This window comes from Centruroides sculpturatus, unplaced genomic scaffold (assembly GCF_000671375.1).
Source record: "Centruroides sculpturatus isolate CEXI.00-Female unplaced genomic scaffold, Cexi_2.0 scaffold44, whole genome shotgun sequence".
In the NCBI taxonomy this organism is placed as follows: domain Eukaryota; kingdom Metazoa; phylum Arthropoda; class Arachnida; order Scorpiones; family Buthidae; genus Centruroides; species Centruroides sculpturatus.
Window position 1 is genome coordinate 1,148,716 of NW_019384307.1, and position 22,328 is coordinate 1,171,043.

General features: G+C 29.1%; 2 protein-coding genes across 4 annotated transcripts in view; one reads left to right on the forward strand and one right to left on the reverse strand.

The window, feature by feature from the left end:
* Positions 1 to 3,989: 3,989 nt before the first annotated feature.
* LOC111619420 lies at positions 3,990 to 7,243 on the reverse strand. The gene is made up of 4 exons (XM_023361126.1): positions 6,685 to 7,243; positions 6,542 to 6,607; positions 4,827 to 4,916; positions 3,990 to 4,178 (listed from the first exon to the last, which is right to left on the reverse strand). Exons 1-4 carry the CDS (start codon positions 7,162 to 7,164, stop codon positions 4,128 to 4,130), a joined length of 687 nt encoding a protein of 228 aa, XP_023216894.1. The 5' UTR covers positions 7,165 to 7,243; the 3' UTR covers positions 3,990 to 4,127.
* A 7,743-nt stretch (positions 7,244 to 14,986) lies between these two features.
* Positions 14,987 to 22,328, forward strand: part of LOC111619739 (ras-related protein Rab-14) — a 67,295-nt gene continuing 59,953 nt past the window's right edge. For 2 of the 3 annotated variants that reach the window (XM_023361566.1, XM_023361548.1), the window contains exon 1: positions 14,987 to 15,120. The gene's annotated coding sequence lies outside the window, so the exon portion shown is untranslated. Of the gene's footprint in view, positions 15,121 to 21,744; positions 21,855 to 22,328 lie in introns of all 3 variants that reach the window. The other variant, XM_023361557.1, reaches the window with a different exon arrangement.

Sequence of the window (22,328 nt, forward strand, 5' to 3'; positions counted from 1 at the left end):
GTTAATTAAACTGATAACTTGAACTTTTTTATCATTATATTTTATGTTCAGAATGAACTGCTTTTATTTGTATAAAGTTTCTCCTTTTGTATAAAGTAGAAAATAAAAGTATACTAAATACTAGAGACCAGTAAGAATTATCTTACAAAACCGACTGTTTAAATATGATTTGTGCTTACATGAAAAAAATAAATGTTAAAGCACAATATACTTCAAAATATTTTGTTATTTAAATAGGTGAATTATGTGTAAACAGTAGTGAGTTATTTTTCTATTAATAAATAAAATGTGTTTCTGTTGTAACAAATATTCTGTTTTTCTGTACAAACAAATATATTTTGTTTCTCTGGAGATAATAAAAAAAATCATTTTTTTTAAATTTGGAAAATGTTTTAAATGTTACTTTTTTAAAAAATATTCTTTCTGTATCAAAACTTAATCAAAATGTTTTTATAAATGCTGTATATATGCCTACACAAATTATATAATTCCAATTTTATAATATATTGTAGTGGTGATTGGATGGCTAAAGAATAATAGTTTCAACCCACTGCTCTACGAGATGGAAGTTTGAATCTGATATTGGAACTTCAAAATTTTTATGGTGGTTTAGTCTGTGATACGTTAGGTCCTATCTCTCACGACTAGAGGATTTGATCCCGGGATCTCGAAAATCGGGATCCCGGGATCCCGACCACTTTTCAGTCCCAAAAATTTCGGGATTAAGTTTTCCTAATCCCGAGATTTTCGGGATTGACATCATTTTAAAAAAAAGTTGCAAAATAGACTGCATGAAGCGAAACGTTCAGTGCCAGTGCTTTTAACAGAATTGCTTGCCTATCATTTTAATATAAAATACAAGAAATTTTATTCCGAGCAAGCAGCAGAAATTAACCTAGCAGGCTTGCTTGCAATANACACACACACAGACATACATTCATTTTTATATATATAGATAGATTATTATACAATGTGCAGTACAATGTTATCATTTTTCATCTAACATAAATCGAATGAAACATGAATTTAGAACAATAACTTATGTACAGTACACATACATAACATTAATTAAAAAAGTTTTTTTCATGTCCGTCACGCGGTCTGCCGGGTCCACAAAGAGGGCAGCCAAATATCCAAGGACGGACCCGACGTATCCGTGTCGACTGACCCACTTCCGACCCAATCTAGATTCGATCCCGAATCGTTGGACGTGGCGGAGAGTGCCTTTACTGCTTCGACCGTCCGGTCTTCCAATGTTTCGTTAATGCGATACCTATCACACTGGTGTGGGCAAATCATTCGTTTCGTCGCGCTTTTTGTGTATTAAGAAGGAAATCTTTATTTTTTGTCAACTTTCATCATTCAAAAAACAGTGAAACATTTTTGAAGCTTTTTTAATGCGCTGGATCTCGAAAAAGATAAGTAGTCTTGGCCTCTCTTTACCTTTGAGAGACTCCACGTTAACGCGTTTGTTACACTTTGTGGTAGTTTATTCAGAATTCGAGTCGATCTTCTTATAAATTTAAACGCCGTTTAGAATTTATAATAATTTCTTAGGACAATTTTACAATAAAATTATTCAGAAACACATATTCATTTTCTGTGTTATTCTATAAATATACTATTAATTAGTATGGAAATAATCGAGAGAACAATTTTACATAATTCAAAGGATTTAAATAACGGCTATTATAAATTAAAATTTCTCTTGGCAATTACAGATACCTTCTGTATTAAAAAGATCCTAGTTGCTTTGGACTGAAATCCCGGGATTAGAAATAAGGACCGGGATCGAATTCCCTACTCACGACCCATTGTAGACGGGACCCAGAGTCGAAAAATTCCCAGGAATTTTTCAGGGTGGTCTATCCAGATATGTAGTGCCCCATCCAGCTGCCCAATTGTAGGTCTAACCGAACCCATAATGTGCTTGTTGAAAGAGCTCTCTTATATATTTTAAGATGGCTTTGAAGTTCGTACAAGAGCGCGATGTACTGTACCGACCACCGCGGACGAATCATTGGCGTGATGAAGCAAGTGGTCAGCAAATCGAGAACGAAACAAACAGCTTTCAAAATTAATTGTAATTGTCAAAAAATAAGCGTCAAAGTCAAAATATACATTTTTTAAAACAGTAGTCATATATATTACAGTCTTATTTTAAAATTAACACACTCCCGCCCACAGTAGTTCGAATATGGGAGAGTGTACCGAATGTTGAAAGAGAACATTATCTAGTGTGATTAGCTCTTCGTGATAAATCGTATCGTACGTATACAATCCTCTTATCAAATATGATTATTTCCCGTTTCGATTTGTTTGATTCTTCCATATTTGTTCAAGGATGCTATCATTTTATGTAGCACTAGCTTACCCGTCGCGCATTGCTGCGATTTCAGAAGAAAGAAAATTCAAGCAAACTCGTTATGATAAAATTCAATTTACATTTTATTATTTTTAATGAAACTTATTATTAATTTTCATCGGGAAAACATTTCAAAGTGTCGTTTCAATTCTATTTATTTATTGGAGTGTTTGTGGATACGCGATATTTTTTGTTTTTCCGTCTGGTGCGTACACGAATAAATCGGAAGGTTTTTCGACGCGTGAGCTGGTCACATACAGTTGTCCATGCGAGAAGCACGGATTCTCCAAATTTAGCCCACACATTCGCTGCGATTGTCAGAAGTGCGATATTCCCCATTTTATATATATATTTTTAAATCCTTTATAATTTTAATTATTTAATTGCTCCTTCCTCTCTTCCTTGGCATGTTGTGAAATTTCTGATAGTTGGATAATAAACCGTTTTATTGTAATTTGTCTTTTTAAATTATTTTGAGTCGATATTAAAATTTGGAAAAGGGGGGATACCTAGATTGGTAAAATACGCGAATTTCTTCCTACAACTTCGGTTGTTCGGGGTACAGTTAAGGTTTTAGAAGTTCGAGCGAATACATAATTAGCAATAAAAAAAGTTGAAATAAAGTGATTAAACAAAAATTATTACAAATATCGTAAATAACAAATGCATATATAGAGATATTTTTTGAAAGGGGGAAATGGACTTCACAATTTGAAATCGATCTAACACACTGTGCGCGAATGCTCGTGTAAACGCGCGCCATCTATCGTAGGATAAATGTACTTCGCGGGAGTGTATTAAAAAATTATAAAAAACTTTCCAAAGTTTTATGGCAATCGTACTATGCCACAAACCTTCGCCAGAATATATTAAACAACTTCCCAAAGTTTCACGGCAATCGGATAAACGGTGTGGTAATGCATGAAGGACATAGGACACACACACAGACATACATTCATTTTTATATATATAGATAGATTATTATACAATGTGCAGTACAATGTTATCATTTTTCATCTAACATAAATCGAATGAAACATGAATTTAGAACAATAACTTATGTACAGTACACATACATAACATTAATTAAAAAAGTTTTTTTCATGTCCGTCACGCGGTCTGCCGGGTCCACAAAGAGGGCAGCCAAATATCCAAGGACGGACCCGACGTATCCGTGTCGACTGACCCACTTCCGACCCAATCTAGATTCGATCCCGAATCGTTGGACGTGGCGGAGAGTGCCTTTACTGCTTCGACCGTCCGGTCTTCCAATGTTTCGTTAATGCGATACCTATCACACTGGTGTGGGCAAATCATTCGTTTCGTCGCGCTTTTTGTGTATTAAGAAGGAAATCTTTATTTTTTGTCAACTTTCATCATTCAAAAAACAGTGAAACATTTTTGAAGCTTTTTTAATGCGCTGGATCTCGAAAAAGATAAGTAGTCTTGGCCTCTCTTTACCTTTGAGAGACTCCACGTTAACGCGTTTGTTACACTTTGTGGTAGTTTATTCAGAATTCGAGTCGATCTTCTTATAAATTTAAACGCCGTTTAGAATTTATAATAATTTCTTAGGACAATTTTACAATAAAATTATTCAGAAACACATATTCATTTTCTGTGTTATTCTATAAATATACTATTAATTAGTATGGAAATAATCGAGAGAACAATTTTACATAATTCAAAGGATTTAAATAACGGCTATTATAAATTAAAATTTCTCTTGGCAATTACAGATACCTTCTGTATTAAAAAGATCCTAGTTGCTTTGGACTAGAATGACCGTGTATGTGATAATTGTTGCCGTAATCTACAGGAAAAAAGTCAATTAATCTTAAATATAGAAATTTCAGAAAATCGATGGATTTAAGAGGACAAATTGGCGACAGTTATTTTGATATATATTTTGTTACAATAAATTCAAATAAGTTATTTTAATTTATCGTGTAAGATAATGCGACTTTATTTCTACAACTAAACAACTTCGTATCGTATCTAATGTATTTTTTTGGTCTTGCGGGCAACGAAAAGTTGTCTAGGGTTCTTCGTCCGGATTGGGTCCCTTGTGTTCTAGAGCAGTCGCCTGACGCCTTAAATCTCTGAACTATCAGCCCGTCTGTATCTGGGAGTGCTTTAATGACTTCTAACCGTCAATATGGAAAAATCGAATTAAGAACACGGGAAAAACATGATCCGTGCGGTAAATAGTGATATTTAGAAAATTTTTACATGGCACGCCAGGGGATTTTACCATCACTGTATACGTTGAAGGATTTCGTAAGTTAAAAGTTTATTTAAGAAACTACAAATTTAGCGGTTTAAATAAGAAAGTAACTTTAAAATCATTAATAGTGTAGATTTCAAATTAATATAAACGTAATCGTTTTTGATAAAAATTCGCCAATTCATCTCTTTTCATTTATATATATTCGACGATTTATTAAAATTAATTACTTACGGATACAATGAGATCTAAATTTATGTCGAAAAAACTCCATCCTGTCAAAGTTGGTCTTTGATTTTGACATATAAGCATCAATGATATGACCTGAAAAATGAAAATGTCAGTTCCTGTAACTTTATAATATTACTGACCTACGAAGTATTTACATATATTATGAAAAAGTTTAAAAGACGTAGAATTTTATATCCGAGGTGCCATTTTAAGCTCTTTCCAGGCCTCGTACCAACTTTCCTAACTTCTTTATACAGATACAAAAACAGAAGAAAAATATTAGTAGAGTCGATAGATATAGGCTACTGGTCTCAGCCATAATTACTAGAATGTAAGGTTGAATGTAAGGATCCGACCCGTCTAATAAATTTATGCGGCCCACGATTAATCTTTCAATATTAGCTACTCAAGTCCGAATAGCTCGATGAAAAATTCTAACGCCTAAAAAAAATAAATAAAGGTCAACAACTCACTGTGCGTTTAGAGTTAACCCTCCATTACAAATCTCGTAAGTACAGCGTAGAATGTTGATAAAGCATGATAATGTGAAAAATGTATCTGTAATCTCTATCTACAATTTAGTCTCTACGGGGTGACACCACAATGAGATCTCGCACCACCTCAAAATCTTCCTAGGACGGCCTCTGGTTCGGCCCGTGAAAAAAGTTTTCTTTCCAAATCGGCCCGGGCCATCCCTGCCGTGGTGTGTGCTTATCTGCTTGTGTGTGTTGAAATTCATTCACTAATTCATTCTGTGCATTAATTAATGACAAAACAGTTATTGAAACTGCTATTTAATTTATTTTCGTAAATGTATTCTTCATTTATAAATTAAGAATATTCTAAATGGGTTTATACTATAATACTATACTAAATACTATAATACTCCGGTTATGAGACCCATAAAAACAGACTAATCACACATTGGTTACTAATTTGTTGACACTACTATTAAGCCAAAATGCATTTCGACCGTACGATCCTCTTCAGTTGGTTATAATAACAACGTAATTAGGCCTATTACTAAAAACAGATTTAACAAGTATTAAAATACATTTGTTGTTAAAATAATAGATTTAACACGATTATGGTGTTCCACGATTCTAATACAGAATACATACTATACAGTTTTTTTTTTAAAGAATAAGGTGGTCAAATACAAACAATCCAAAATTTATTCATCAGTGATCTGAGGTACTGTACGTCTGTTTGTGTGTTTTTCCCCTTCTTCAGCCAGCTAAACATTTAGTGTACGGCCATTGTCTTTTGTTAATTGTCAATTGTAGATATGTGTATGTTCGCGTATATTTCGTTTAATATCTCAAGATGGGTCGAGTATTACAACAAATAAGAAATTGTGCCAACTGTACGATGCTTTATAAGAAACGTTGTAAAGACCAACAAGTTCAAATGGTTAGATCTTGTGAAAAGAAAAGAGAAGATAATACGAAGTCAGAAAACTTATCATGAAAGAAATAAGACTCGGAAAAAAATGAATAGATAATAAAACTGGGACATAAGGAAGAGAGAATTGGAACGAAAAAGTTGGAAACAGGAATGAGAAAAAATTACGTTTGCGGGAAAAGCCTTAAAGACTCATAATTCAGGGAACGAAAATATATCTTTCATTAAATTTAAACTATTATTTTCATTTTAATATTTATAATTAATTAGTGTAATTATATACTAAAATGTATGTTTTGATCTAATCTACTTACACTTTGGCGTTCTTCTCGAGGTAATTGAAAGGAAAATTGATTTAATTCATCAAAGAGCGAAAATGCCTATTAAAATGTAAATGTCTAAGTTAATTATAAAAAAAAGGCATATGATTTACATTCATTTAAAATATCATTTTTACCTTGTTTGCCATTGAAGTTGTTGCGAGAGCAGGTAAGAGCATTAACAGAAACATGAATATAAATTTCATAATGTAACTAATTCTAGTGTCTAAATTTTGATTAATAGTGACTATGTAATATGCCGAGATGCAACAAACTAAACCGTTAGATGTAAATATTCTAAAAAGTTCGACAGAAAAGCACTTATTCAACAATTCTGCAATATTGAATAGCTTGAAGTAACGAATTTTAACTTTATCTAAATTACGTAAAGACTCATTTAGGTTAGATTGCCTTATATATTTTAAGCGATCGGATAAATTTTTAAAGCACATGCTAAGAAATATACAACAATAAACAATTAAGCTAGGTGTTACCAAGTAACAAGAAGATATTAAAAAATCTTGAATGAAGTGTAAAGTGGCCAAAATAGGTCCAGAAATTGATGAATCCAAGGGAAACCACGAACTTAATTCAGTCGCCAACTTCTCGCTTTTCATAATAGAACTGACTAAACAATTAACAAAGATGCTGATGTGAACCAATATTACAGTTACTGTCAAAACTAAAAGCGATATAGGTCTGGTCCATTCTTCAGATTTTTCATATTCGATGCACATCCTTAAATAGAAAATTCATATTAATTACTATATTTTTATAGCTTTTGAAATGAAATTCTTACCTGATTAGTTTCAATATATCTTTCGCTTTCCAGAATAATGTTACTTTGCACGTAATAATTGCCATTTCTGCCACCGCAATATTAGAGAATGGAACTAGATTAGACATCGTCCAAGTAAAATCTTCCGGTACTAGCATTGGTATGCTAATCCCCATTGCAGCTATTAAGGTTAGTAGCCCATAAAATGCTTTCCAACTTAATCTTGCTGCATCTAACTTACTACCGGTCGAATGAATTCCGTTCAGAAAATTACAACCAGTGAAAGTATGGATATAAAGAATATTTTTGAGATAAAGAAAGAAATAATTTTGTTTATTTCTGTAATTATTAATTGCATTAACCGTTGTTTCTGTAGTTCTTTTCATATTATACAACTATGCTCGAGAGATGCTAGTGTGAGGATGTATATGACCAGATTAGATATCATTGCGTTGATTCACGATTGTTATGAAAATTACTAAGTTAAAAATCAATAACTTAATAACATTTGTAGTACATTTGCTAATTGATAATCAATACTTTTATTCTCACGAATCCAAACCGAAAAAAAATATTGTTATTGTTCTAGCGATACTAATTAGTGGGAAATTAGAACAAGGTAATTGATACGTGCAATGAAAAAAATATATAATTTAAATTTATTCTTATTTTAGAAAATAATTTCAATTATTCAATTTTTTTTAATTAGAAAATATCATAATCTACGACGTAAAATATGCAATTTCGATTGAGCATTGTTAGTTTAAAACAAAAATTATTTATATACTTTACAATTATTCTAGTTATTATACATGCTCAATGTACCGAAATAATAATAAATTCTGATAAAAATACTTATGAACATTAGATTAAAAAGTATCCCGTAAACCAGCTACTAATTAAATAATAATAACTAAATGAATTAAAAGTACTAATTAATGAGCACTTTAGCCCCCATTCTGCGGACAAAAATCGACTCCGGATGGTAAAAAAATCTCAAGAATTTTTTGTGGGTGGCCTGTTCCAGATACGGCAGACTTCGAGCTTCATTATCCGGTCGNTAATTCCCCCCGATGTTTTTGCATTTTTCGACGTTTTGAAACACAAGGAACCTAAAATATATAAAAAAAAAAGCCAGGATGGGGTCTTGCTCGACCTTTCCCATGTAACAATTTCAGATTATCACTCTTTACTCTCCGGTAACTTAAAATCGCGGTATGCTTATAGGAAGATAGAATGAAATCAATTTGAAATGACCTTTGTAGATTAATAGTGATTTTAAGCTATTCCTACGATTTTATATTATCCTCTCAAAACAATTTATATTTAATTAGATACAAATATATAATAATAATAATAGTAATAATAACTGGTCGATTGGGCTAAATGGCGTTATTTTTACAATCAGCAGATCCCCATATTTTTTGTGTTATATTCTGTAACAGCCGGAAAGTAAAAATATCAAATGCAAACAACAACAATAACAACAACAACAACAAAAAAAAAGTCAATTTTATGTAATGAAATAGCATTTTAGTNGGTAACTTAAAATCGCGGTATGCTTATAGGAAGATAGAATGAAATCAATTTGAAATGACCTTTGTAGATTAATAGTGATTTTAAGCTATTCCTACGATTTTATATTATCCTCTCAAAACAATTTATATTTAATTAGATACAAATATATAATAATAATAGTAATAATAACTGGTCGATTGGGCTAAATGGCGTTAGAATCAATGCTTACAATCAGCAGATCCCCATATTTTTTGTGTTATATTCTGTAACAGCCGGAAAGTAAAAATATCAAATGCAAACAACAACAATAACAACAACAACAACAAAAAAAAAGTCAATTTTATGTAATGAAATAGCATTTTAGTTTTTCCTATTAGTAGGCTATATATTAACAGTTAGTTTATGATTTAATAATATGTAATGGAATTGTTGTTATGGTATTGATTAAATATAAATGACGTACAAATGAAAATATAGTACTTAATATCTTATAATTCACAAATCCAAACAAACAATTTGAGTTGGATAGAATAATCCAACGTTTCAAAGAGAAGAAAATGCAGGATCAGAAGAGAAATATTCAGAAAAGTTCTTACTTTTTTAGAGGTTTGAGATTGTTCAGTTGTCTCGATTCATTGTTTGGTTATTGTTTTGTTGATTCGGTTTTATTTGGACAATTTTATAGTTTTAAAGTAGGAAAATTTACAATATTTCGATTTTTATTTGTCATGTGTTCGGCTTTCTGGTTTCTTTTCGATTTTCTGTACAATAATTATAAAATAAGAGCTTATCTTACTTCTCCATCTTTAATTATTTCTGTTTTTGTAACGTTTGTTATGCGTTTTTCTGCTTTTCTCTCTCGGTTATTATGGTTTTTCCTTACTTGGAAGTATTTAAAATTTATAAAACGTTGCATAAAATTGGAGGAAGCTTTTGATATTAGTAAATATTGTTACAGACTTTACGCAACATCATTTTTAATATTTTTTACCAAAGTAGTATTGGTTTATATGGATTTTACCCATCTTTCCTCTTTACACAAAGGCTTATTTGCAAATGTCCAAACCTATTATGACTATATTACTATGATAATTTGTTATTTTGAGGTTATAAGCGCTAAAACTTTACTTACTGTTATTCCTTCTATTATTTTATATTATGGAATTTTTTATAGCGTTATAATAATGGATTTAATAGACAAAATAAATAATTTATCTCCGGAATGGAATGAAGACAGAGTTTTGAAAAAATTAGATAAGTTTAAATTTTTATACATAGATATATGCAATTGTGTTAGCGAACTCGATAATGTGTTTTCTATAGAGATATTAAGACATTACATATTAAATGCTATAATTGTTGCCTTAAGTATTCCTTTGGGTTTATATCAAGAGAAAATTTCACCCAAAGATGAGGTGATTTATACTTTCGTTACAGAGTTTTTCGTAATTCTGTTTCCTGCGATGGTTATAGGTTACTTGAATAAGAAGGTAGGAATTTTTGTCATATTTTAATGTTTTACTTTTATTTTTAAGTTTCTTTAAGTCAATTTTCGTGATGATAAAAAATTTGTATCGTAATAAAAAAAAAACTGCTCATGTTGAATCGTAAATTAAATCGATTTGAATGAAACAATAGAACTTTAGTTAGTTTAATAAGCGGAATCTATTAATATTACAGTATGTATATAATTAAACACAAAATACAAAGATGTAGGAATAACAGGAAATTAAAATTTATACATTTTCACATTCACACTATGCAACGGAAAATAATAGCTATAACATGATATATAAACTTCATAGACAGATTTGCACGTAAGCTACGGAAGCTGCAGATTAGGGTCTCGCATTTTTACGCACTATTATTTGCTGAAGGAGAAGGATTTGTTGTATATTAAAGGTTAGGACAGTAACAAATCTAAGTTTAGCTCTATTAAAATGTAAAGTAGTATGTAGGAAATTGTAAGGATAACAACTGTCATAGTAATATAAATAATGCAACGATTTAGGCCTTTAAATTTAAAACTATTTAAAGGCATAAAGAAGATTAACATTTCTAGATTACAATTACAGTTCAGTAATTCCTTTTTTGTGAATAATCACAGCAATCTGCTTCCCAGAGAATTAATTAATTTTTGAAAAATTCTAAGAGCGATAATTATGATGATCGAATCTTGTGGCATCAATAACTTTTAACTGAATTTTAATAAAAAATGTAATTTATATAACGTTCATTTATTACTTGCCATATTTATAATTTTATATCGAGTTGGAGGCCAATGAGTTATATAATATCAAAGAAATAATGACATGTGAACCATATCACCTGAAATAATGTAGACAACATTTAATTTTCTAGAAATATGAGATGATATCGAATACTGCTGAAAAATTCTTTCTTTATGTCTTGTTGAAAACCAAAAATGAATTTTCTTCATCATTGTTAATTAAGTATCTATCAGAGTAATGAATCTCTTGTACTTGTAATTGTATGTTTATTCCTAATTATCCTCTGTCAAATTTAGATATCAAATTCCATGATGTAGGAATGTTGCACATATCTTCATACTGTAGTTATAGCAAATTTACAGTAATTATTAAGTATTCAGAATTATGACTCAAAAGAACTTTAAACGTCTCCAGAAACAACACTATTCTGACCGGTTTTTTTATGTGGAAAAAAGACTCGACCACTCTACTAGGATATTATAAAATGCAGTCATGCATATATGTTTTATTACAGTGGCTAACAGCGATTTCTTTCGTGGTTTATAGAATCTTCACCCACTTCACGAATAGTAGAAGAAAGTAAAAAACTATAAACTGTACAATAATTTTTTTTCTTTTTGCCAATTCTAAATTAATCAATACAGCGATTATTTTTATTTAATTGAATAGTTACAAAATATGGAAATTGCAAAATACTGTATTTATGATTATAAATAATATTTTAGTATATACGTTCTGAATGACTATAACCCTAGAATTTACGAATAGTATTGGCATAAATTTAATCTTTATTGCATCATTATTTCTTTGGACTCCTACAGGTGTCTGAGTGGATAAAACCACCTAATATGGCTAGATGGCCGCGATTTCCTTCATTTATCTAACACCTAAATAGGGACCAGTTTTCCGTTGAGAGTTTCCTCCCGTAAAGTATCCCCCTTAGCAGATTGCCTAATTGTCGAGTTGCCTTATTTTATCAATCTAACCTATTTATACGAAGTTGCTCTTATTGTTAATGAGATTCACCGGATTATTATATCAATGCCTCTACAAAGAAACTCCAGTAACGAGTTGTTTAAGTTTCCCAGCAACATTTGGTGGCGCCATCTATTATCATATTTTAAAAAAAATTCCTTATAAAATGGCAAAAAGCTTAATTTTCAGGGTAGGGATGGGGGGTTTATAAAAAATTGTAAATGCTAATAACCAGTAAAACCATCATTAAGTCTGACTCTAATAGAAACACACACCGATTCCTTTTACGTCCCCACTCCTTCGACTCTTAATCAACAAAATATAATAGCATCGATCCCCCGTAATAAACTAACCTTCCTACAAAATTTCAGAAATATTCGACAAAAAGCTCAGGAGTTATTAATCTTCAAAGAGGGTGAACAAACTCATGCCATACAAACATACATACGCACTAATATCCGTACATACAGAAAAAAAAACCCAAATTTTTTGCATTTCTCGATGTCTCAAGGTGTCTCGAGACCAAAAATGTAAAAATGAGGGTCATTTTTTTGACCGATCTCAATACTTTCCCTCTGTTATATATAACAGCCGGTAAAGTAATAATAAGTGGGAATATAATTGTCGTTAAGAATTTCATTATTTTGACTAGTGAATTATATCTTGATACCTACGCAATACGAAACAAAGTGTATTTTTCAATTTTTCTTTATTTTGTTTACGCACTACTAGAATTTGCATTACATAAAGTCTTGCCATAATTTTCTCGTACCAAACTTTTAGCATTTAAATTTTTCAAAATCTCTATAAACCACCTAAATTTTTAAATATTTACAGAAAAAAGTACGTGTTTTCATAGATACGCAGCAATTTATTTCCTTATAGACATTGCTATAATTATAATAATAATTTCCGTCTTTCCAGTGTGAAGCTTTTGTATCTGAGATGATGGGAATATTTCAAAAATGCAAATCATTAGCAGGAAATGAAGAAGTAAGTTCACAAAAAAAAAAATAAAAATATAAGCAAATTATATATACTCACTTATATATTAATACGAAATTAATTTTCTAGTTAGCTATATTTATATTAGCATGCAATGACAAAAGAGCAGTTGTTACGGGATGGAATTTCTTTAACATCGACTTCCGATTATTAATAACTGTAAGTTGTTTTTAAAAATATTTTATAAACTAAATATATTAATTAATATTAAAGAAAGGCTTAAATATTTACAGCTTTCTGCAACTATTTTGTCTTATGCGATTATCATTATCCAAGCCGAAAAAGATTCTTCGAACTTAACTTAAGAAGATTCGAAAATACGGTATCTACGAAAAAGGAAGATTAAATAATTCCTCCGGGTTTTTAAGAGAATAATTGATTTAAAAATTAAATGTGAAATGTATTCACATTTTACTATTTATTTGTAAAAGAATTCAAGTTTAATGTTGTCTATCTGTTACATTTTATTTGATAGATGTCTTCTAGCAGCTGGCGTGAGACGTGAGAGCTGGTCTCACGCCTTGCGCTCTTAGTACTTGCCTCGTTGTTAGTGCATCGCTGTCTCTATTCACATAACTTTTGTACTGTAGTGTGAAATTGATCAAGTTTGTTTGTTCATAGAATGCTGTGCACTTGTTGTGAAATATCTCCATATTACATATAAAACATTTATTTATGCTATAAAAAGTAGCCTAATTACAAGTAATTATAGGTTAACACTGTGGATACATTTCTGAAACAGATCTCCTTGATGTCTCGGTAACACTATACGTTAATGGCAGTTAACCCTACACTCTACATGTGCATTCTATGCGCACGATTTTTACTCTGGTAGGCACTATACCGGTTATCCAAAAAAGTGAGACATAGGGAAATAACATTGAAAATTAGCCGATATAAAATTACAACTGCCTGGCCGTATTTAAAAGGTTACCAATGTTCCGATTGTATTAATTATGGAAATTGAAACTTATTGGTAAAAGAATTATTAAGTTTCAATAGGTAAAAACGTTAAGAACAAAAATCTAGTAGGGGAAACCGGGGATAGTTGTCACAAGGGGCATGCTGTCACAGTGCATTATTAAGCAAAAAATAAAGTTGTGTGTGGTGCCATCTGTTATCAGATTATTTATAAAAAGTTTATTTTTAATTACTGAAAAATGACAAAAATCATACCTTTGAAGGTAGGGATGAGTTTTATGAAAATATGTAAAGGTAAATAACGAATAAAAATCTTTATTAAATCCTATCCCTCTCGAGATATATGATCCCCTCTATCTCTCCACCCTCTGGACCTTTTACCAGCAAAGTTTTATAGCATCGATGCCCCTCATAAGTCACCATACCAAATTTTGTTTTTTAATTTAATCTTATTAAGGGGCCTAAATGCAAATTATTGCACAGGGTACAGGAATGGTTAGTTACGGCACTGCCGAGGACTAGCTGCATTTATTAATGAAAATAATTACAGGTAACCTCCGTATAACACAGGAGTTACGTTCCAAAAAATTGCCGTGCTATACGAAACAAAGAACTAGTGCGAAAAGGGGGGTTAGGTACCAAAAATTTAAAAACATGCTGTTAAATCCTTATTTAAATCAGATTTATTATTCATTTTTTTTCATAGGTAAAATACTTATTTATTATTTAAGTAAATATTTTACCAGAGGATTATTCATCCTATATGATGATCTCAGCATGAGCATCATCAACTGGTAACAGTTTTCGGGTGCGTTCGTTAATAGCGGTCNCAAAACGTCAAAATCAAGTGTTTAAAAATGAAACTTAAAATATTTTATTATTTCACTTTTAAATAAACTTAACGTTTTTTTTATGAAAATAAATTTAAAATAAAATATGAAATTAGTTATAATTCAATAAATATGACGTAAGTAAAATAAATAAATTAAAATTAATAAAATATTTTCATTTCGAAAGAATACGAAACTAGTTGTGTCCATCGAATCGACTCCGAGGCTGATTCAACAGCTGAAGTGACGCGATTTGGTTCCTTATAATAGGAAAAAACGTTTTTACGTAAATCTGAATAAAAACATTAGTTCAAAGTAAGTATTTACGTTATTTCGATAAACGTAACAGAATTAAAAGCGAATCTTATTAATCTCCGGACGGTTTATATATTTAAAAGAAACTTTGAAAGATATTTTTAGGCCTAAGTTTAGGCTTACGTTCGGGGGCGTAGTATTTATGTTTACATCTCGAAAACATGTTAATTCTCTTTAATTAATTCGTTTAGTGGCGAATGACGACAAGACCTGAATTCGTCTTTTACAAAGTCAAACTTCAGGATAGAGAGTAACGCCAATAAAAATCCAATAGCTTTAAGTTCCACTTAATGCCTTACCAAATTAAGATTAATGAAATTCTAATAAACTTGTTACAGGTAATTACGAATATTTGTGTATTGATCACATCAAATTAATGAATGATGATTGAAATAATTTGTATTATTGTTATACCCTAAAATATCGATTGCATACTTTTCTGATAAATTGGAATTTTCATTCTAGTTAAATATGAGTACCTCACAGTTCAATTTTAGAACAGAATATGTTAATATTTTACGTACATTAAAATACGTAAAAATGTTTTGTTGGTTCGATCCAAATTGTTTTGGTAGATCGACTCTTCAAGGTTGCAGTAATTTAATTAAATGTATTAGCTATTGAAATGTTAATGTGTATTTTATGGTAATGAAATAATCCTCTTCTGTTTTCTTTGTTTTATATGCAATTTATAATTTGACATTCGATTGTAATCGTTTCTATGTGTATTTTTCGTAATGTTAATACCCTATTTGAAAAAAATTCTATTGTCTAGTGTATCTGTGTTTTAATCTTGTGTTTTAGGTGATTTAAAAAAAAAAAAAAAAAAAAAATGTGGTTTCAAACGTAATGACAAATTAAATTTTTGAAAATCTCTTAAAGTATCTATTAATTTGTTGTTTTAAAAGATTTGTTGCTTTCTAATTAATAATAAGCTAATGTTCTTTTTGCACACTGTACAAAGACTAATGTTTTATTCGGAAAAAATCTTTTGTATAAAAATTTTGATGTTTAATTGAGAAACCGAGATAAAAATCGTCGTCAATCTTTTTCTGATCTTATAAGACTATAAGTTTTGGAATGGTGAACAATGGCTATTTCATGCAACAATTTTTTTTTTCCAGGGAAAAATTAGACTTTTTGATGTGGCAAACAGCATTTAAAAAAGCATTTATAAAGTAGAATTCTAAATTATTTGCTGTCGTCTTTTGATTTATATTTTTTTATTACTATATTTTTGTTTTTTACATTTTGTTATCATTTTGATAATCTGATTATGGATACACAGAAAAACTTACATTATGGATACCAATGTATTTGAGTATTGCATTAGGATCTGTAGAAATGTTTTTTTTTTTTATTTTAATTTTAATCATTCTGAAAAACAGTATTAAACTTTAATCAAAAAAGACACAGTCTGCTCAAAATTTCTTTTTGAAACCACCATTTCTTCTGATCATGTGTTCCAGAACACCATCGACGACCGGACCTTTCTTTGTAGGCTACTAGGTCATCTGGCTAAAACATTCCTTTAAAAACACACAAAAAAAATCCAATTAAAACATTAAAAAGTAAAGAATTGGAACTGGCGGTCTTACAGACGTCTTAAACTTGCATCCTTTCCAGTTAGGGAATTTCAGTCCTTTATATCCACTTGATAAATGCGCTGTTAAATGTAGATTTGGTCTTATCCCTCTGGTCTTATCCCTCTTCAAAAAGAAATTTTGAGCAGACTGTGTCTTTTTTGATTAAAAAATAAATTATCATCCGGCGAAATTCTACAAGTATTAAACTTATTTGAGTATATGAGATATAAAAAACTACATTGCCATTTCATTTATTTTAATTCAATCAATTTATTACATTATATAGATTCTCTGTTAATATTTAATATTTATAATATCTGAAAAGTATAAGTAATAGCTATAAAAAAGTTAGGCATACAGTATCAAATAATCATTCACTTATCATTAATAAAACAATACAGTTACTTTTTAAATATAAAAAAGTTGTATTTTAGAATTCAATATTAGTTTATAATCTTTTGTTATTTTTCTTATTTTGTATTACAAAAGATTTGCAAGATATGCTATATTTATAACTTCTATATAACAAATCCTAAAGTTAACATATTAAAAAATAAAAAATAATAATTTTAATCATTAATTTATTATTATTAGATTTGATAAATTTAGAGTTTAAGTTTTTAAACAATTAAATGACATTAAATTATGTTATTTAACAATGTTTTTTATAACAAAAAATAAAATTTTAGTACTTAAATTCTAGAAAGATGTACAGTACAATACTCATTTGTATTTATTAAAAATACAGTATACAGTAGAGCGTCGTTTATCCGAAAGAATTCCAGNTCAAAACCCCTCCCTGAAAGCAGTTATAGATGACTGGCATGACTATTATTAAAGGAAAAGTATGATTTACAGGGGAAAGTCACCTCTAATTTGAGGTGGAGAACATATATTTTAAATTAAATAAATTTTAAACATATTATTAGAAATTGCAGCCCACTATTGTGACAATGTCACAATAAATAATTACTTGTTTATTTTGACATGACCTTGTACTATAAAATTAATACAATTATTTTTACAAAATTTTAACAAATATGTTAAGAATTATAAGTAACTAATTTTATGAATGTAATTCTTTCAATAAGCTGTAAGATGAGATAGTGCATTAAATTTTAAAATGTCATTTTAATTTTTGTTTTGTTTTTTTTTTTTATTTTTAGTTTGGTAAATATGAACAGTAGATTTTACAGAGACATTGACTTGCATTATTTTAAAATAAACGAGAATTATTTGTTCAAACTTTTATATCATTGTTCAGGTCATGTGATAAGTCAGTGCATAACATATGTTTTTTTTTTTTTAGATATAATTTTCAATAATTTGTAATGAGTATTAAAAAAACATTAAACTTTTCATATGATATGCAAGGTAATGTATAATACTAATGTTTTTTGCTCTTTATTTTCAGTTTACTGAATGTTGTTGTTGGCAGTCATTATTGATGAAATAGCTATTAATGAAAATTTAAATCTTAATTTACAAAAAATTCTATTGGAAAAAAATTTTCATGGTATTATTATATCATGGTATTACTATATTTTGAATATTCAGTATCAAATTGGAATAAATTAAAGTTCAAGAAATCAAATTTATAAGTAATTGCACCACTTTAATCTTTAATGTTTTCAGCTGTATTTAACTGACCTTCCTCAGGAGAAAGTTACAAAATGAACAATGGCTGTGTATGAATAGAATGAAAAAATTTAAGACATTCCAGAATTAGTAATGGACTTACAACTTACGAAAATAGTCTTTTATATTTTTTTATTCTCAAAAAGCAAAATATATAAAAACTGAAAAATAAATAATCTTTACATTCAAAAGTATAATCAAGTGACTGCCCTTGCAGCTTATGCTTTATCAATCCTAATTCTTTCTCTATTAACTGGAACCAGGCCAGAATAATCCAAAAAATATATGGTGTAAATATCATATCTGATATACAGATGCATTACACATATATAAAACAGCAAGCCATTAACTTCAAAGACAATAACACCTTGTTAGCAGCATGGAAAGCTTTGTTTTTTTTTAGATTTAATTAAATGACATTATGCAAACTTACAGTATGTGAATTGAAGACATCTATATTCAACTTTGATAATTTATTTTTGTTTTTTAGATTATTATTCTTTTATTGTTTATGTATATTTACTTTATTCATTTAAATTTATATTTTTCTTTATTTTTGAATTTTTATATTTTGTTTTTTGAGTTTTATATATATATTATTTCCATAAATAATTTTATGGTTAAAGGTATAATGTCTCATTAAAGAATAATACATTATTTTTGATAACATTAAAGAAAATACAAATATAAAAAAATAACAAAATTAGGATACTGTATTTCAAAAAGAATTAAAAATATTGAATAATCATCCAAGTTTCGTATTTTCTACAGTAATACCCCGGCTTACGCGAACCCGGAGTTACGCGATTTTCAAATCTCGTCGATTCGTCTTTTGTTTGAGCGCCACACAACCCTCGATTACTCACTCCCCCCCATACTATTGTTCAGCTTACATGTTCGGATGTGTCGCGCGGACTCCACACAGCTACAATTTATTTTGTGTTATTTATTTCGATTTATTTTGTGTTATATCACACCGGATATACTAAAGAATTATGTACCAGAACCATTTATGGTGTGATCACGTAAAAAGATTGATAAACAAACATTTTCGAACCCCATCTGGTTCAGGTTCCAAACAGTTTCTAGATAGATGTTTGGATTTTTAACAGATATCGAACATCTATCTAGAAACTGTTTGGAACCTGAAGCAAAGCCCAGGGGTTCGAAAACGTTTGTTTATCAATTTTTTTATGTGATCACACCATAAATAGCAGCTAAATGAAGCATCATATTTCAAAGAAAATTTTTAGACATATGCATCAGTAACTGTTCTTTACAATGATACAGTACTAACAAATTCCAAGTTTATATCTTCAGCAGGAAAAAATGCCATTGGGCTGCAGTTTGAAAAATTTGTAGACCTATAAATTTTTACTGTTACCCGTCTGTCTGTCTTTTGTTAATCTTGAGAAAGTAATTAGATAGATGAAAGACAAGACCAGGGGCCGTATTCTGGTCACTGTGTCTAGTCTCTCGTCTCTCGCAAGCTTGTCACTGATTGGCTAATCCAAATGATTAGCCAGTCAGCGACTGGATAGCTTGGAACAGGAGGCCCTGATTAACTATATAATTCAATTCAAAACCCCTCCCTGAAAGCAGTTATAGATGACTGGCATGACTATTATTAAAGGAAAAGTATGATTTACAGGGGAAAGTCACCTCTAATTTGAGGTGGAGAACATATATTTTAAATTAAATAAATTTTAAACATATTATTAGAAATTGCAGCCCACTATTGTGACAATGTCACAATAAATAATTACTTGTTTATTTTGACATGACCTTGTACTATAAAATTTCTAACAAATGTTTAATTCATTAAGAAATAATCACTCTGTATATGACATAAGAAATTCTATAAGAAATTTATTTGAAAGAGTTACAGTTAAGCTAAATGAATTCAAAAGAACTTCTCGAGGCTTCTCAATTAAATTTTTGGCTTTTATTTGACTGGCTGCTTAGAACAGCCTGGTTTACTCTAATTTAAGTCTGAAGAGAGGAATTAGCCTAGTACTCAATGATTCTGTTAAAATGTTTAAATTATACAGTATGTATAGATAAATATTTTGCATTAACTGCATTGCATTGATGATTTATTTTTTAGCAATTTAGAAAAGTTTTCATGATATAGAAGAAATTATGTATATAATCAACTAAATTAAATTTTAAATGACAATGCTAATGAAAATGTGCATCTTTCATAAAAATCTAATGTTACTAATTAATATAAAATTAAGTTCAGAATTTGTGATGAATTCTAGAAATATTCCAAATGTGAATTAAGGTCTGTGTTTAGAATGTTTCTAGCATTGTTTTGTTTACACCAAAATTCTTAGTAAAAAATCATAAAATAATATATAAGATTAATTTAAATTTTTTTATTTCAATTGTGAATAAATATTTGAAGATAAAATAATTTGTGTATTAAATATTAAAGTATTAAATTGAAGATAGTTAATGTAATATGTATGCTATGTAATTATAATTAATTAGTTTTTATATTTATTATGCATATAGTAGAAAATATCAAGCAGCAATGGATTTCTGCCCCCTAATAACAAAGATTCCAAAAATTATTTTAAAAATACATACATTAAACAATAAAGATATAGAAATAAAACGATTAAAGGTTAAATAAAAGATTTAGCTTACTGATAACTTCTATTACTTTGGAGAAAGATATACTGTAAGAGTAGAAATATTTATGAAGGGAAAGGGATAAAATGAGCATCAGGGATAATTTGGAAAAACCTTGATTTCATGTTATAAATATCATGTATTAAATCGTTGGGGAAGGCAGATTTTTACAGGATAGTTTCTTAGAGAATTTAGGAATGAATTCCCAAAAAGTGCATGGGTCATTAGCAAAGGAAGAAGTAATTTTATTAAAGTAATTTAAAAATGAAGTATGACATTCTTTGTAAAATTGATTTTGAAGTATCCAATGAATATGTAAGTCATGTGGATTGTCACTGTTTTTATCTGACCCATTGCATTCTGATAGCATTTCTCAGTCTTTGTTAATTTTAATAATTCCTAATAGTGATATGGTCAAGTTATAAATCTGACTTATTAACAAGCAAATTTTCATATTGAAAATTATTTAATTTAGTGAAGTTATAAATTTATCTTCAAATGAGTTAGAATAATATTTAGTATAATTTGGAATTGAGTTATGACATTACATTAAGTAAATAATTTTGTAATATCTTATCTACATTTATCTCAATAGGACAAAAATTACGATTTATATTTTCATTTTATCTTTTAGAACCAAATTTATTTATTGATTTTATTATTTTATTGTTACTATATTATCAGTTCTGATTTTGTGAATATCTTAAAATAGATTTAATAAATTTAAGGAATTGATTTCTAATTTGTATTTTTAATACAGATTATTGAAAGATGAAATCTGAAGAAATATTAAGTTTTTGTAAATAGTGATTTTTTTTTTTGTGACAATTATTAAAGTGCTAATTAATTTAAAGTGAGAAAACAGAATCAGTAAGTAAAATTATATAATTCACCAGAATACAAATACCAAATGTAGATGTGTTCATTTAATTTGATTTTAACAATTCTTTTATCAAAACACAATCATTAATGTTTTCTTAAAACATTAATGATTGTGTTTAACATTAAAGATAAAATCTAAAATTTTGCACTAGCTAAAGCCTGAAATTACGTTAGTTGTTCATTTATAAATACACTATACCTAACTAAATTTAATATAAGCAAATCAGTAAACTCTGGTTTATAAATATAATCTAGTGTTTATTAATGTAAATATTATTATTGTTAAAATTAAATGTTAATGTAAATGTTCTAATGCTAGCACATTAGTAAAACTTGACACAATTTTCTTAAATTCTTGAGAATGTTTTTTTCACATAATGTCTATTTTTTTAGGTTAGTCATTCTCAAAGCTTAAGAATTCCACCTTTAAAAGCGTGGATTCTTGGCAAATAATAACTCACT

Coding starts and splice junctions, on each gene's coding strand:
- LOC111619420 (XM_023361126.1), bottom strand. CDS start 7,164: ATGAAAAGCGAGAAGTTGGCGACTGAATTAAGTTCGTGGTTTCCCTTG. Junction 4,917..6,541: donor CTCGAGAAGAACGCCAAAGT/GTAAGTAGATTA, acceptor TTCATTTTTCAG/GTCATATCATTGATGCTTAT. Junction 4,179..4,826: donor ATTTAGATCTCATTGTATCC/GTAAGTAATTAA, acceptor TTTTTCCTGTAG/ATTACGGCAACAATTATCAC.